The 16,439-nt window shown below is 45.1% G+C and overlaps 1 protein-coding gene across 1 annotated transcript in view; it reads left to right on the top strand.

Moving 5' to 3' along the window:
* fras1 (Fraser extracellular matrix complex subunit 1) overlaps window positions 1-16,439 on the top strand; it is a 601,677-nt gene that overhangs the window by 503,083 nt on the left and 82,155 nt on the right. The window contains exons 52-55 of the mRNA XM_038791813.1: window positions 2,643-2,793; window positions 8,408-8,567; window positions 12,730-12,898; window positions 16,011-16,257. Coding sequence (XP_038647741.1) covers window positions 2,643-2,793; window positions 8,408-8,567; window positions 12,730-12,898; window positions 16,011-16,257 — 727 coding nt within the window. The remainder of the gene's footprint in view (window positions 1-2,642; window positions 2,794-8,407; window positions 8,568-12,729; window positions 12,899-16,010; window positions 16,258-16,439) is intronic.

Here is a 16,439-nt window from a genome sequence, read left to right as displayed (position 1 = left end):
TAGAAAAACAGATTTTCTGCCAGGTTGTTTTTTGAATAATAATACCATTGTAATAAAACAAACTTGAATAATTAAATTTGTGTTTAAAACCAAATTGAGTACAGGAGTTGGGATGTATTGTTGAAGTTGTACAAGACATTGACAAGACCACACATGGAATACTGTGTACAGTTCTGGTGATCCTATTATATGAAGGATATTGTTAAACTAGAAAGAGTGCAGAAGAGATTTCCAAGGTTGCTACTAGGACTTGATGGTTTGAGTTATAAGGAGAAGCTGGATAGGCTGGGACGTTTTTCCCTGGAGTGTAGGAGACTTAGATGTGATCTTATGCAGGTCTTTAAAATAATGAGGAACATAGATAAGGTAGATAAGATAAGGTAGATAGTCAACATCTTTTCTCAAAGGTAGAGGAGTCAAGAACTAGAGGGCATGGGTTTAAGGTAAGAGGAGAGAGGTACAAAAGAGACAAGTGGGAAATTTCTTCGCATAGAGGGTGGTAAGCATCTGGAACGGGCTGCCAGAGGCTGTGGTAGAGGCGGGTACAATTTTGTCCTTTAAAAAGCAGTTAGACAGTTACATGGGCAGGGTGGGTAAAGAGGGATATGGGCCAAATGCGGGCAAGTGGGACTAGCTTAGTGATAGAAGCTGGGCGGCAGGGACAAGCTGGGCCGAAAGGCCTGTTTCCATGCTGTAAACATCTATGACATAGAACAGTACAGCACAGAACAGGCCCTTCGGCCCTCGATGTTGTGCCGACTCTATGAAACCAAGATTCATAGGCAGCACGGTGGCACAGTGGTCAGCGTAGCTGTCTCAGGGCACGAAGGACCAGGTTTGATCCCAGCCCCGGATCACTGTCCATGTGGAGTTTGCATATTCTCCTCGTGTCTGCGTGGTCTCACTCCCACAACGCAAAGATGTGCAGGGTAAGTGGATTAGCCACGCTAAATTGCCCCTTAATTGGAAAAATAATAATTGGGTACTCTAAATTTATTTTTAAAAGACCAAGATTCACAGGGATTAAGGCCTGGATTTTCATGGAGTTAGGCTGACTCTTGACGAATTTCAAAACAATAACTAGGACCCGATTCAACCCTTCCCACTTTCAAGGGAGCAATAATTTACGTCAGCTCTGTGAGTTCACACCCTGAACTCCCAAGCTGGCAGGTTTCATTGTAAGGGCTGGCATCTCACGCAGATCCCACCACCAAATGTTCTTAGAGACAGGTCAAATTCTTCATAACCTGTGGCGCATGGGTCCTCTGAGGAGTTATGAGTCTGGATTCTGGAACCTTTTGGAAAGTAGGTTTAACGGATCTTACTCGTGTCCCTTCCATACCTGTCATGCCACCTTCTTCCTCCTTCCATGGCCTTTGTATTCCATCTCCATGTCCACCCACCCAGCCCTCATTGGTTTGGTGCATCATGCATACTGGATAAGTAGACGTGGAAGGGGCATGTAAGGGCTGTGAGAGGGGCATGAGAGAAATGAGGTGTGGGTGAGGGAGTGTTGGGTTGTGAGGGGTGGAATTTGGAGAACCTAACAGCTTTTAGAACAACTGGGTGATACCCCAAAAGACTGAGGCGAGCCTTGGCACTAGCCAACCCGTGGCTGTCTATGATGTGCTTCTGGCGTTGGTGGGGCTAACTCAACCCTGCCCCCACTTTCCTGGAGTGAAAATTGATGAAACTCTTTATATCACGGTGATTCTACTGAGTTGGCAAATCTGGTCCTAATTGTTTTAATTGTATGTGTAACATTTTCATTGCCAGATGAGCCTAATACGTGTATATCCGTACACTAAAAACAATAAGATTCAGTTTTGATTAAATTATCTTTTTATGGGTGGCATGGTAGCACAGTGGTTAGCACTGCTGCCTCATGCACTGAGGACCAGTGATCCCTGCCCCGGGTCGCTGTCTGTGTGGAGTTTGCACATTCTCCCCGTGTCTGCGTGGGTCTCACCCCCACAACGCAAAGATATGCAGGGTAAGTGGATTGACCACACTAAATTTCCGCTTAATTGGAAAAAGATAATTGGGTACTCTCAATTTATTTAGTTTTTAAATACCTTTTAATACAGTGGTCATGGTGCAAAATTATGGCTTGATAGTAAACCATTGCATAAAAAATGTGATTCACCAGTGGGCACTTAAGTAATTGATCTTAAGTCCTGTAAAATTGTGGAATAAATGTCCGATGACTATTGCCAGGTTTAACGGGATGAGAATTCCTAGCTCAGGCGATCATAGCCATTTATCTGACATTTTTAATTTTGCTATGTTTTCAAATTTCACAACACGTTCACGAAACAGTTCCCAGGACCTAATTTTAATTATATTCATATTTTTCAAAACACAGACATTTTGGTGGAGTTCTCCTGCTCTGTCCCCTTCAGCACAGATTCAGTAGAAAGCCCAGTTACACACGTCAATAGACTCTCTGTTGATCGTCTGCCAAAGTCGAGGCTGGAGAGAGAAGCACTGAGGAAATTCCTGGCAATTATTGGAACATAACAAATCATTGTACACTAATATACTTAATTGAAATGCTTTTTCATGATAAATATGTAATTTGAATACATTATGTATTCTTTTACATGATTTAATTCAGTGAAATAATGATTCTTCTGATTTAGGCAATTAACCTGATCACCAAGAGGGAGCTATTGACCATGGATCCTGACACTGAAGACAAGCAGCTGATTTATGAGATTACCACAGAACCAAAACATGGGCACCTGGAAACCAAACTGAGACCTGGAGTCCCCCTGAAGACTTTCACACAAGGTGAGCTCTTGAGCATTATCTTTGCTGATTCTCATATGCTGAGTTAGCTTTTGAAGATCAGAGTGGTACACTGTAGCACACAAAACAGGGCGGCACAAGTGACTCCGCTATTTACAGGAGGGTAGAGAATATGCATCATAGTCAATTGTGTATCATAGTCAATACCGGGTTGCTGCTGGAACGACTAGGAAGGAGCCGATGAGGGCCGGGGGGGAAGAGGAGAGGCGCTATCGCCATGGGGAACGAGTCGAGCGGGGTATGCTGGCCTGGGGCGAACATCTGCCAAGCTATGGCTAGTCGGCAGGGGAGGGGGGCGGGTTGCCCTCTGATCCGGCTGATTACCTGGAACGTGAGGGGGCTGAACGGGCCGGTTAAGAGAACCAGGGTGGTCTCCCATCTAAGGGGGTTGAAGGCGGACGTGGCTATGCTCCAGGAGACCCACCTGAAGGTGGCGGACCAGGTCCGTCTGAGGAAGGGGTGGGTGGGGCAGGTTTATCATTCAGGATTGGACGCAAAGAACCGGGGGGTGGCGATTCTAGTGGGGAAGAGGGTGGCGTTGAGGCGGCTGAGGTGGTGTCGGACAAGGAGGGCAGATATATCATGGTGAGGGGTAGGCTGCAGGGAGAGAAGGTGGTGCTGGTGAACGTATATGCCCCGAATTGGGATGATGCTGGCTTCATGAGGCGCTTGTTGGGCCGCATCCCGGACCTGGAGGCAGGGGGCCTGATCATGGGGGGAGACTTTAACACAGTGCTGGATCCCACACTGGACCGGTCCAGTTCAAGGACGGGTAGGAAACCGGCGGCGGCCAAAGTGCTGAGGGGATACATGGACCAGATGGGAGGGGTGGATCCCTGGAGGTTTGGGAGACCGAGAGCGCGGGAGTATTCCTTTTTCTCTCACGTCCATAGGGTTTATTCCCGGATAGACTTTTTTGTCCTGAGCAGGGGGTTGATCCCGAGGGTGCAGGATGCCGAGTATTCGGCCATAGCGATTTCGGACCATGCCTCGCACTGGATTGATCTGGAGATGGGGGAGGCACGGGACCAGCGCCCGCTCTGGCGCCTGGATGTGGGGATGCTGGCAGAGGAGGAGGTGTGTAAGAGGGTTCGGAGAAGCATTGAGGGGTATCTGGATACCAATGATACGGGGGAGGTCCAGGTGGGGATGGTCTGGGAGGCTCTGAAAGCAGTGATCCGGGGGGAGCTGATCTCCATCCGGGCCCACAGGGAAAGGAGGGAGAGGAAGGAGAGGGAGAGACTGGTGGGAGAGCTTCTGGCGGTGGACAGGAGATATGCGGAGGCACCGGAGGAAGGGTTGCTGGGAGAACGGCGCAGGTTGCAGGCCAATTTTGACTTGTTGACCACCAGAAAGGCGGAGACACAGTGGAGGAGGGCGCAGGGTGCGGTATATGAGTATGGAGAGAAGGCGAGCAGGATGTTGGCGCATCAGCTCCGTAGGCGAGATGCGGCTAGGGAAATTGGGGGAGTGAAGGATGGGGGTGGAAATGTAGTGCAGAAGGGGACAGAAGTAAACGGGGTCTTTAGGGACTTTTACGAGGGATTGTACCGGTCGGAACCTCCGAGGGGGAGAGAGGGGATGGAGAGCTTCATGAACAGGCTATGTTTCCCAAGGGTTCAAGAGAGGCTGGTTGAGGGGCTGGGGGCGCCGATAGAGTTGGAGGAGCTAGTCAGGGGGATCGGGCAAATGCAGTCAGGTAAGGCCCCGGGGCCGGACGGGTTCCCGGCAGAATTTTACAAAAAATATGCGGACCTGGTGGGTCCCCTGCTGGTGCGAACTTTCAATAAGGCGTGGGAGGGGGGTGCTTTGCCCCCTACGATGTCGCGGGCACTGATCTCTTTGATCCTAAAACGGGATAAGGACCCCTTGCAGTGCGGATCATATAGGCCTATTTCACTCCTTAACGTAGACGCTAAGTTGCTGGCGAAGATCCTGGCTACCAGGATAGAGGATTGTGTGCCAGAGGTAATTCATGAAGATCAGACAGGGTTTGTCAAGGGGCGGCAGCTCAACACGAATGTGCGGAGACTGCTCAGTGTTATCATGATGCCGGCAGTGGAGGGGGAGGCGGAGATAGTGGTGGCGCTGGATGCAGAGAAGGCGTTTGATAGAGTTGAGTGGGGGTACCTATGGGAGGTGCTGGAGAGGTTTGGATTTGGGGAGGGATTCATCAAATAGGTGAGGCTGCTTTACGCGGCGCCGATGGCGAGTGTAGTCACAAATGGAAGGAGATCGGAGTATTTTAGGCTTTATCGTGGGACCAGGCAGGGGTGTCCCCTGTCCCCCCTGCTCTTTGCACTGGCGATTGAACCGCTGGCCATGGCGTTGAGGGAGTCAGGGAAGTGGAGGGGTCTGGTGCGGGGGGGGGGGGGAGGAGCACCGGGTATCGCTGTATGCGGACGACCTGCTGTGTATCATAGTCAATGTACTTCTTTCTGTATTGTACTGTTATTCTAGGTGTTACTGAGTTAGCTTTGAAGATGTAACTAGTCAGGTAGATTGCACCTCCTCAAATACTGAAACAGTCCAGGTCCATGCTTGGGCTGATAAGTGGCAAGTAATATTTGTGCCACACAAGTGGCAGGCAATGACCATCTCAAACAAGCGAGAATCTAACAATCTCCCTGTGAAATTCAATGGCGTTACCATCTCTGAATCCTGCACTGTCAACATCCTGAATAGGGTTCTCCATTGAGCAGAAGCTGATCTGGACCGCACCCCTAGCCAAGCTGTTCCAGGACAGCTACATCATTGGCATTTACCCAGCAGTGTGGAAAATTGTCCAGGTATGTCCTGTACATGTAAAAGCAGAACAAATTCAACCTGGCCAATTACCACTTCATTAGTCTACACAGTCCAAATGCAGCAAGACCTGGACAATACCCAGGCTGAAAATTGACAAGTAACATTTGCATCAGACAAGTGCCAGACAATGAGCATCTCCAACAGGAGAGAATCTAACCATTGCCCCATGACATTCAATGACACTACCATTGTTGAATCTCCCACTATCAACATCCTGAGGTTTACCATTGACCAGAAAATTAACTGGACTAGCTATATAAATATTGTGGCTCAAGAGCAGGCCACAGGCTAGGAATCCGGCAGTGAGTAACTTACCTCGTGACTCCGCAAAGCCTGTCCACCACCGACAAGGCACAAGTCAGGAGTGTGATGGAATAATCCCTACTTGCCTGAATAAGTGCAACTCCATCAACAGTCAAGAAATTTGATGCCATCCAAGACAAAGCCACCCGCTTGATTGGCATCCCAGCCATAAACTTTCACTCCCTCCACCCCCGACGCACAGTAGCAGTAGTGTGTACCATCTATAAGATGCACTGCAGGAACTCGCTATGGTTCCTTAGACAGCATCTCCAAACCTATGACTGCTACCGTCTAGAAGGACAAGGAGAGAAGAGCACAGTGGTTGGCAATGTTGCTTCACAGCGGCAGGGTCCCAGGTTTGATTCCTGCTTGGGACACTGTCTCTGTGGAGCCTGCACGTTCTCCCTGTGTCTGTGTGGGTTTCCTGCGGGTGCTCCGGTTTCCTCCCACAAGTCCCAAAAGACGTGCTGTTAGGTCATTTGGACATTCTGAATTCTCCCTCTGTGCACCCGCACAGGTGCCGGAATGTGGTGACTAGGGACTTTTCAAAGTAACTTCATTGCAGTGTTAATGTAAACCTACTTGTAACAATAAAGATTATTTTTTTAAAAAGAAGACGTATGGGAACACATCACCTAGAGTTTTCCTTCCAAGCCACTCACCATACTGATTTTGAAATATATCACCATTCCTCCACTGTTGCTGGTTCAAAATCCTGGAACTCCCTTCCTAACAGCACTCTGGGTAAACATGCACCACATTTACTCCAGCAGTTCAAGAAGGCAGCTCACCACCACCACACCGAGCAATTAGAGATGGTTAATAAATGCTGGTCTAGCCAGCGAGGCCCACATACCATAAATTAATTTTAAAAGAGCCATGGGCGTGATCGAACAGCCTTGTCATGTCTGACCTTGTGACGCAACAAGGCTGTTGCGTCACAAAATTACACTATTGGATCCCACCCTCGCTGGGCAGGATCAAGATTTACATATTTAAGTGAGCAGTTATGCTCACTTAAATATGTCTGCACTGGATTCTCCCAAGGCCCAGGAACTAATGCCCATGCACGGAAGACCTGGGCATGGCGCTGTTTAGTACTGGACCACACAAACATGGACCAGGCTTAAAGACACCTTGCGGGGGGGGGGGGGCTCCAGGTCATCGGAGGTCCCAGGTGGTCAGGCTCTGGCTAGGGTGGTACCCAAGCACCTTGGCACTGCCACCTGGGTATCCTGACAGTGCCACCCTGGCTGGAAGGAGCATTGACAGGTTGGCCTTAAACATTTGCTTCCTCCACCACCAGCGTACGTACCAGCAGTCTATACTCTGCAGCATTATGCCACAGACAGCATCCTCCAAACCTGGGACCTCTGCCACCTAAAAAGCAAGTGCATCAAATGCATGGAATATCAACACTTGCAGGCTCCTGTCCAAATCTCACACCATCCTGACTTGAACTATATCACCACTCCTTCACTGCCAATGGATCAAAATCCTGGATCTTCCTCTCTCACATCACTGTGAGTGTACCTAAATCAGCTGGACTGCAGCATTTCAGAAAGGCATTTCACCACCAACTTCTTGATGGTAATTAGAAATGAACAACGAATGCTGCCCTTTTCATTGATATAGATTATAAATAGCTGAGGCCCAATTACTAATTTTTGTGTTATCCTGCTAGTTACAAAGCCTGTCAATCTAAAAATGGTCCATGTATTAGTGTTCCCTTGCTGTCCTTGTACATGAATCACCAAAAGGCGAGCGTGAAGGTACAACACGATACTCGGAAGGCAAATGATAGATTAGTTTTTGTTACAAAGGGAGTGGAGTATAAGAGGAAAGAATTCTTATTACAATTAACAAGAGCATTAGTGAAGCCACACCTGAACACCGTGTCAGTGTTGGTCTCCTCACCTGAGGAAGAATGTACTTGCCGCATGGGAGTACAACAAGGGTTCACCAGACTGGTTCCAGGGATGAAGGGATTGTCCTGCATCGAGAAGTTGAGTAGGCAATGCTGAAATTCCTGGAGTTTTGAAAAATGGGAAGCGATTGATTGGGTAAATGCTGAAAAAGTATTTCGCCTGGCTGGGGAATCTAGAACAGTCACACTCTCAGAATTAGGGGTTGACCATTTAGAATTGACACGAGGAGACATTTCTTTGTTCAAAGGGTTGGGAACCTTTGGAGAGCTACTGTATTAATCTTCAGGCATTGAGTATATTGAAGGCAGGTCAATTGATTGTTGGATGCTAAGTGAATTGAGGGATAATGGGGATACTTAGTAAAGAGCTCTTGAATCTGTGCACCCAATGGTCTTCAGCCACCTTTGGGAGACCTTTTTGATAACCTGCTGTTTGACTTAGCATTGTGCAAATCTGATGACTTTCAACAGTATTTCAGAAAACATTTTTGAGGATAAGACATTTAGAATTATGTATATTTTATGTGTAACATGCTTTTTAATTTTATTTTCTTGCAGAGGATATTAACTTGGGTTTGGTCTGCTACATTTTGAATGAAGATAAGATTCAAAAGACTATGGACACATTCAAGTTTTTGGTGAAAGACAGCAAGCCTAATATTGTTAGTGATAATGTGTTCCACATCCAATGGTCTCTAATCAGCTTTGAATACACCAGGTTGGCACCCTTTATATATTGTTTTATTGCTATTTTCTTCCAACATCACAAGAGTAACCACACTACAAAAGTGCCTCATTAGTTATGAAGTGCTTTGGGTTTTTCTGAAAGGCATTACATAAATGTAGCCAAATGCACAAACATTGAAATATGTTGAGGCTGCACCTGTTTTACAGAAATGTCCATGACTCACATTATCTTGATTAATTTCCTTGTGTCAAGGTATTCAGGGTCACAGCAAGTGAGACACCGTGAGGTGATATTGTAATTCAATCTGTATTGCAGCAAGTGAAGAGCCGGAAAGGAGTTAATGGGTGGGGAAACCCTGAAGACTTCCAGGGCCCTCAAAGATAATTGGTTAAGGTCTTTGTGGAGGGATAAAAGAACAAGTAGCCCACCTCTTTTCCCAGGGAAGAGGGGTCAATTACTAGGAGGCACAGGTTTAAGGTGCGAGTGGCAAAGTTTAGAGGAGATGTACGAGACAAGATTTTTGTACAGAGGGTAGTGAGTGCCTGCAACACGTTGCCGGAGGAGGCGGTGGAAGCAGGGACGATAGTGACGTTTAAGGGGCATACATGAATAGGATGGGAATAGAGGGATACGGACTCCGGAAGTGTAGAAGATTTTAGTTTAGATGGACGGCATGGTCGGCGCAGGCTTGGAGGGCCGAAGGGCCTGTTCCTGTGCTGTACTTCTCTTTGTTCTTTGTTCTCTCTCTATTCAATGACTTTGAGATTTTACCACCACTGGTGCAGGGACAAGCACCATCCTTGTACTGGAGAGACGGCAGTGATGAGAAGGAAAGTCTGATGGCTTCCCAAGACCTGCCTCTTAACCAGCATTTGCATGTGGCCAGTGATGAAGGGAAGGACATTATCTGTTCTGATGAATTGCAGTCGCTATCCTGCACATTTTTGCAAGGATGCAAAAAGCAAATCCAACTAAAAACCCCTTATAACAAGGTAGTTCTTCCAATGCAAGTGAATCTTCAAGAACCAAGATCCTTAACTGGATACCAAAGAAGCAGATGCAACTGGTTTCACCGCAATGCGGATGAGAAGCTGAGAAATAGCACATTTCAGAAGCTATTTACAGAGAGTTCAGCAGGTGAGGGAGTGAGTAACTCCAGGCAAAGTAAGAGGAACAAGCAGGCGCTGAAGGAATTCCCTGTGAGTGTGGTATTCACAAACCAGTATTCCATGTTTATTAACTGCGAGGACAATGATACCTTGTGGAAGTATGCTCAGAAGCAAATCTTATGTGGCTGTGAGAGGAGATATATAATCAATGTCAGGGACAGAATACAATAGAAAACTAATAAAAACTCAGAATTTGCCAATGGTAACTTAAAAGGAGTTCAAAGAGAGAATATGGGAAAAGATTAGCAGATAGCAGAAAAGGGGCCCCCAAAATCTTTTATCAACATATAAAAAGTGAAAGAACTGTTAATTGAATGTGAGGATTGATTAAGGACAAAGAAGGAAATCTTGTGGAGGCAGAGGGTATGGCTGAGGTGGAAAATGAATACTTTGCACATGTTTCATAAAAGAAGAAGAGCTGTGAAGTAAACCTAAATATAAATGGAGCAAGAAAAGAGCATGGGGCAGACCAAATTATGGAAGGATGTAAATTGACAGTAAACAAGTCATATTATAGAGCAAGAGGGTTAAAGATTATCAAAAATAAGGTGAGAGGGACTGCCCATAAAAATAAGTTAAACTGTCCATTCAGCAATACACACAGTGTATGTAATAAAAAAGGAAACGGGAGGCAATAAAATATTGCTGGACATCAGACCTAGTGGAAATTATTGTTATAGAAAAATTAGAACAGGGAATTAAATATATATAACCTTTCTGGAAAAGAATGGGAGGGAGAAAGTGGAGATGGAGTAGCTGTATTTATTATAGGAAATAGTAAGAAGTAACATAGCTATCATAAGACAGAAATGGAACCCTTGTAGATCGAGCTAAAATATAATAAAGGATCATTCGCACTAATAGAGGGTTTATAGACCTCCTTGTAGTGGAAAAGAGGTGGAGGAGGAAATCTGCAAAAAATGATAGAAAAATGAATTTAAAGTCAAAGAAACAATTAAGAAGGCAAAGAGAAACTATAAAATTAAATTATCAAGGAATATAAAGTGAAGAGTGAAATATTCTATAGCACATAAATTAAAAAAAAACGAAAATTGAGGTGTGAATAGGACGTTATGTCATCCTTGGATCGAATACTGCTTAGACCACACCTGGAATCCTGTCTACGTTTCTAGTTGCTTCTAGGCACTAGAGACGATGCAAAGGAGATTTTCAAGAATGATATCAGAAAAACAAGGTTATTTCTATCAGTAAAGAAAGCACAGCTTTCGACTCTTTTCCTTTGAAAAGAAAAACTGAGGGTTGACCTAATCGAGATCTTTAAAACGGAAAGTTTTGAAAGAGTAGACTCCGAGAGACTATCTCAAGAGCAAAAATAAGGGCCATCAATATAAGATAGTCACCAAGAAAGCCAAGAAGGATTTCTGAGGAAATATTTTTACCCAGACAGCGGTAAGAACATGGAACTTGCTACGGTGGTTAGCATTGCACTGTAACCTCTATGATAAAGCGCTAGGGACTCGGGTTCAATTCTGGCCTTGGGTAACTGTTGAGGCAAATGGCATGACTGCTTTTAAGGGGATGTTAGATAAGAGAGAAGAAAATAAAGGGTTATGTTAACAGATTTAGGTGAGGGATAAGAGAGTTGTTGATGGAGGCAAGGGTAAAAATAGCAGATGCTCCTCTCATAATATTTTAATTCTCTTTGGAAATGGGGGTATTGTCAAAGAACTGGAGGATTGCCAACATCCCAACACTATTCAGAAAAGGGCAGAGCAATAAAGCAATAAGGCCAGTCTTGACGACAGTGATAGGAAAACCACAAGTGTCCATTATCCAAAATAAAATTAATTCTCACTAGGAGAAGCTTGGGTTAATAAGGGGCAACTACCATGAATTTGAAGGCAAATCTAACAAATTTGGGGCGGGATTCTGTGACCCCCCGGGGGGTCGGAGAATCGCCCGGGGCCGACGTCAATCCCGCCACCGCCGTGTGCCGAATTCTCCGCTCCCCGAGATTCGGCGGGGGCAGGAATCGTGCCCCGCCAGTCGGCGGGCCCCCCGTGGCGATTCACCGGCCCGCGATGGGCCGAAGTCCCGCCGCTGACAGGCCTCTCCCGCCGGCGTGGATTAAACCACCTACTTGACCGGCGGGATTTGCGGTGTGGGTGGGCTCCGGGGTCCTTGGGGGGGGGGGCGATCTGACCCCGGGCGGCGCCCCCACGGTGGCCTGGCCCGCGATCGGGGCCCACCGATCAGCGGGCGGGCCTGTGCCGTGGGGGCCCTCTTTTTCTTCCGCCTTCGCCATGGTCTTCACCATGGCGGAGGCGGAAGAGACCCCCTCCCCTGCGCATGCGCCGGTATGACATCAGCTGACGCTCCGGCGCATGCGCGGACTTACGCCGGCCAGCGAAGTCCTTTCGGCCCTGGCTGGCGTGGTGCCAAAGGCCGTTCACGCCAGCCGGCGGAGTGTGAACCACTCCGGCACGGGCCTAGCCCCTCAATGTGAGGGCTTGGCCCCTAAAGGTGCGGAGACTTCCGCACCTATGGGGCGGCCCGACGCCGGAGTGGTTCACGCCACGCCGGGATCCCCCGCCCCGCCGGGTAGGGGAGAATCCTGACCCTGATTACGTTATTTAATGAAGGAACTGAGAAAAGCTGATGAATGTAATGTAATAAAGCACCATAGTAACATTCAGTATGTAATTACTAAAGTCTGCATATTACAGATAAATAAATAATTCATCACAGAAATATAAAAATCTGTTTTTAAACTACTTTGTAAAAATGTTTATGTACTCATGTAGGTGTCAGCCAAACTCTCCATAATTGCTGGTGACAGAAAATTCAGCATAGCCCCTCTCCCCTCCACACCGGCATTATATAAGCCCATAGCTAACTATAAGTAATTAATCCCTTCATTATTAGATGCCACATTATTATCTTTCTGACTATTTCTTGCACTATATTGTTGATTGTTCCTTTGAGTTCATTTAATGGCATAAGAACAATAAGTGTGTTGTCTTAAAATAAAATCTGATTTCTGCCATTTGTCCTGTTTGCAGCTACAATGTGAGTGAAAAGGCAGGCTCTGTGAGTGTTACAGTGAAGAGGACTGGGAACCTCAATCAGTATGCCATTGTACTGTGCCGTACTGAACAGGGGTCAGCAACTTCTACTTCTGGAGCTGGCTCAAAGCTGGGCCAACAAGATTACGTAGAGTATGCAGGGCAGGTATGTGTTAGATTGATATGTACAGTGTACTGGATATGTATTAGGTGTCAACAGAATAAGTAAGGGATGAAATAATATCTGACGATTACCGGTTTGAACTTGTTGCTTTAAATGTTTCAAAATGTGTATTTTGCATTGACAGCTAAGTCCTTCTTTCAAATGCAAAGCTGGATGGGTGCCAGGTATGCACTTAAGGTGGATTCAGAAAGATAAAAAAATTCAAAAGGAAGGTTTGCTGGGGATATCCTCCGAGCTGTTACTGAAACTTCACACTGAGTTTCAAACACATTTCTGACAAGTGGAGCAGGAGCAATCATTATATTTTCCTGCTTTAGGTTTTCACAAAAAAGTAAACCTGGGGAACAATACTTGATATTTTCATGTACCCTTTTACTAAAACTTTCAAATAGCAGAAATTATACATCTAAGAAAGAAATTCGACCAAGCAGCTGTAGGCTAATCTTGCAATCTAGCTTCTCCATTCCAGGTGTTGTTTAGACCTGAACGTTGGTGGCTTTTGCTCATTTTAACTACTGATGGTGGTTAAAGCAAACAATATTACATTGACTGTAATATTTTAACATAAAGGACAATTTGTCAGGACATACCTCAGACAGCCAATTTGATATCACCTGTTTTGGTCCACCACTACAAGTTTAAATTACCCTCAATCAAATTGAACATAAGAACTAGGAGTAGGCCATCTGGCCCTTCGAATCTGCTCTGCCATTCAATGAGATCATGGCCGATCTTTTGTGGACTCAGCTCCACTTTCAGGCCCGAACACCATAACCCTTTATTCTTCAAAAAAACTATCTATCTTTATCTTAGAAGGAGCCTCAACTGCTTCACTGGGCAGGGAATTCCATAGATTCACAAAGCTTTGGGTGAAGAAGTTCCTCCTAAGCTTAGTCCTAAATCTACTTCCCCTTATTTTGAGGCTATGCCCCCTAGTTCTGCTTTCACCCGCCAGTGGAAACACCCTGCCTGCATCTATCGTGCTATTGAAGTATGCTATTTGTACCCAATTTCCAATATCAGCCTAATTGCGTAGCTTCATGTGCAATTTTAGATGGGTGTAAGGAATACTGTAGCAGTGGGGGGAGAAATATTGTGCATAAAATTTTAAAAGAAGGACCAGAATGAGAAACTATCTCAATCTAGTATCAACCTTTACCAAGGCTGAAGTGGGAGGGGACTACAACGTGGCTGGTGAAAATGAAGGAAGAGGAAGCCACGATGCAATCATCAATTTGCAGGGGGAGTAACAGAGAAACTCAATACCCAACCAATTGTCTGATGGCTGCTGATATGAATGTGAAGCTGTTTGCGAGCGCAGGAAGTTGTAGTCCCATCACATCACAGTCTCCATTATTGCATTCCAGCATTGAGGTGGAACCATAGGGGCTGGTTTAGCACAGTGGGCTAAACAACTGGCTTGTAATGCAGAACAATGCCAGCAGCGCGGGTTCAATTCCCATACCGGCCTCCCCGAACAAGCGCCAGAACGTGGCGACAAGGGGCTTTTCACAGTAACTTAATTGAAGCCTACTTGTGACAATAAGCGATTATCATTTCCAGGCACAGCATTACTTTCGCCAAATATGCCAGCTTTATGCTGCATATTTGCTGACGACGTACTCGCAGCAGAGCGCAGAGCTCTGTATCTGGTTCTCTGCTGATCTTGACTTTTACCAAAGTTATTGGAGTTGGGTGTAATCACGCATGTAGCTATGTTAGGTGAAACCTTGGCACATGCAATCCATCAGGCTACCATTCCTCTTGATCATGCTTGCTATCTTCCGTGAAGTGTCACTGAAAACTTGACATACGATACATAGGGAGATTCTTATTTGAAACCGACTGGAGTCAATGATGATGCCATGATTGGCATCAAGGCTTATAAGAACCTAGTGTTCGTAAAGAAAAATCATGCGAATAAAGGTTAAGGCTGAAATGTACCTTCATTAATGTATTATGTCCTTGCTTTGAATTTCCATTTACTCACCGCTGCCTAGTAATCATTTCAAATTGGTGTAATTTACATGCTACATAGCAGAAAAATGGGAGCTGGCATTTAATCCAACTCTATCCCTAAATTAATCGTCAAATAAAACACCTTTCCATGCCAGTGGTTGCCAGCCTCAAATGCGACATCACAAAGTGGATGTAATTCCAGCAAAAAGGAACACTTAAAATTTTCCCCGTTGCCCAATTTATTCTTCCACAATTGGTAACCAGCAGCTTTAAATCCAGATTTATAAATAATTCTGAGATACAGCTTTGTCCGTAGTTTTGTTAATAGGATTATAAGATTCCGTAAACAATGAAGTTTCACTTTTTACAAGCTGTGATATGTTCACTTGTAAATGACTATGCATGTCTAGGTGGCACCTAATGCTACAATTGGAATGCTTAATCCTTGGATGATAACCAACATTGACATATCTATTATATACCCTTTTGCAACCTGGTAATTATGAGGTCTGTGAGCAGGGTGATTGATGACTGTCTTATCAGTTAGAGGTTCCAATGTGGCACTGATTGGTCACATGCTACAAAAAGGGTATTAAAATGTTACTTTCCTTTCCTGATAACATAGTTAGAAATGCATCATCAAATTTGTGACTGATACTTAGTGATCTCACGGGATCTAGTGTATAATGAATTCACCGATTTAAGCAGGGTTAGTAATTTTGTAATTAAGAATAACTATATGAAAATGTTCTGTGTCTATTATCTTTTAATTAACTTCTGCTGAAAAGGTATTTACATTGGGCGAGGAGAGGATCAGCCCTCACGTGATGTCTCATATAACTAAAAACCCTGTCAGCACTTGTTTAGGCTCTTTCATGAAGAATGGTCACTTGGGAAAGGTACAAGTGGACTGTATCTATGGGGCCTCCAGAACTACCAATTTGTGTCAACTCTTTCAACAGATGAAGAAAACTGGGGCTGGGGTAGAATATATTTGAAGAGAAAGTTAATATTCTTTGGTGGAGAAGTAACATTTTAAGAGTGCCATGAGAATTGACAAGAACCAATGAACTGGGTTTCCGTATTACAGTATTAAAGACATTAAGCAATCTTCATATGCTTGCTTCTTTAATAGGTTCAATTTGATGAGAGAGAGGATACCAAGGCTTGCACTATTGTTATAAATGATGACCAGGTGTTTGAAAACATTGAAAGCTTCAATGTGGAATTGAGCATGCCTGCGTATGCCTTGCTTGGGAAGATTACCAGAGCTGCAGTGAATATCAATGACACAGAAGATGAGCCCACGCTGCAGTTTGACAAGAAACTATATCGAGTTAATGAAAGTGCTGGATTCTTGTTTGCCCCGGTGGAAAGGAAGGGTCTGTATTTTTTTTTGGTCCTGTTTTAACTAAAGAGCAATGATGAAGTGCTTAATTTTTGAAGCACAATTTAAAGAAAAGGAAAATGCAAAATCTGGTTCTGTTTAGTAGTAAAACACTATCAACTTGCACCTTAAGCGTGCAGGCCAGATTTTCAGTTTGCTCCTAAATTCCAACCATCA

This window comes from Scyliorhinus canicula, chromosome 3, assembly GCF_902713615.1.
Source record: "Scyliorhinus canicula chromosome 3, sScyCan1.1, whole genome shotgun sequence".
Lineage (NCBI taxonomy): Eukaryota > Metazoa > Chordata > Chondrichthyes > Carcharhiniformes > Scyliorhinidae > Scyliorhinus > Scyliorhinus canicula.
This window is presented reverse-complemented; position numbering and strand designations above follow the sequence as displayed.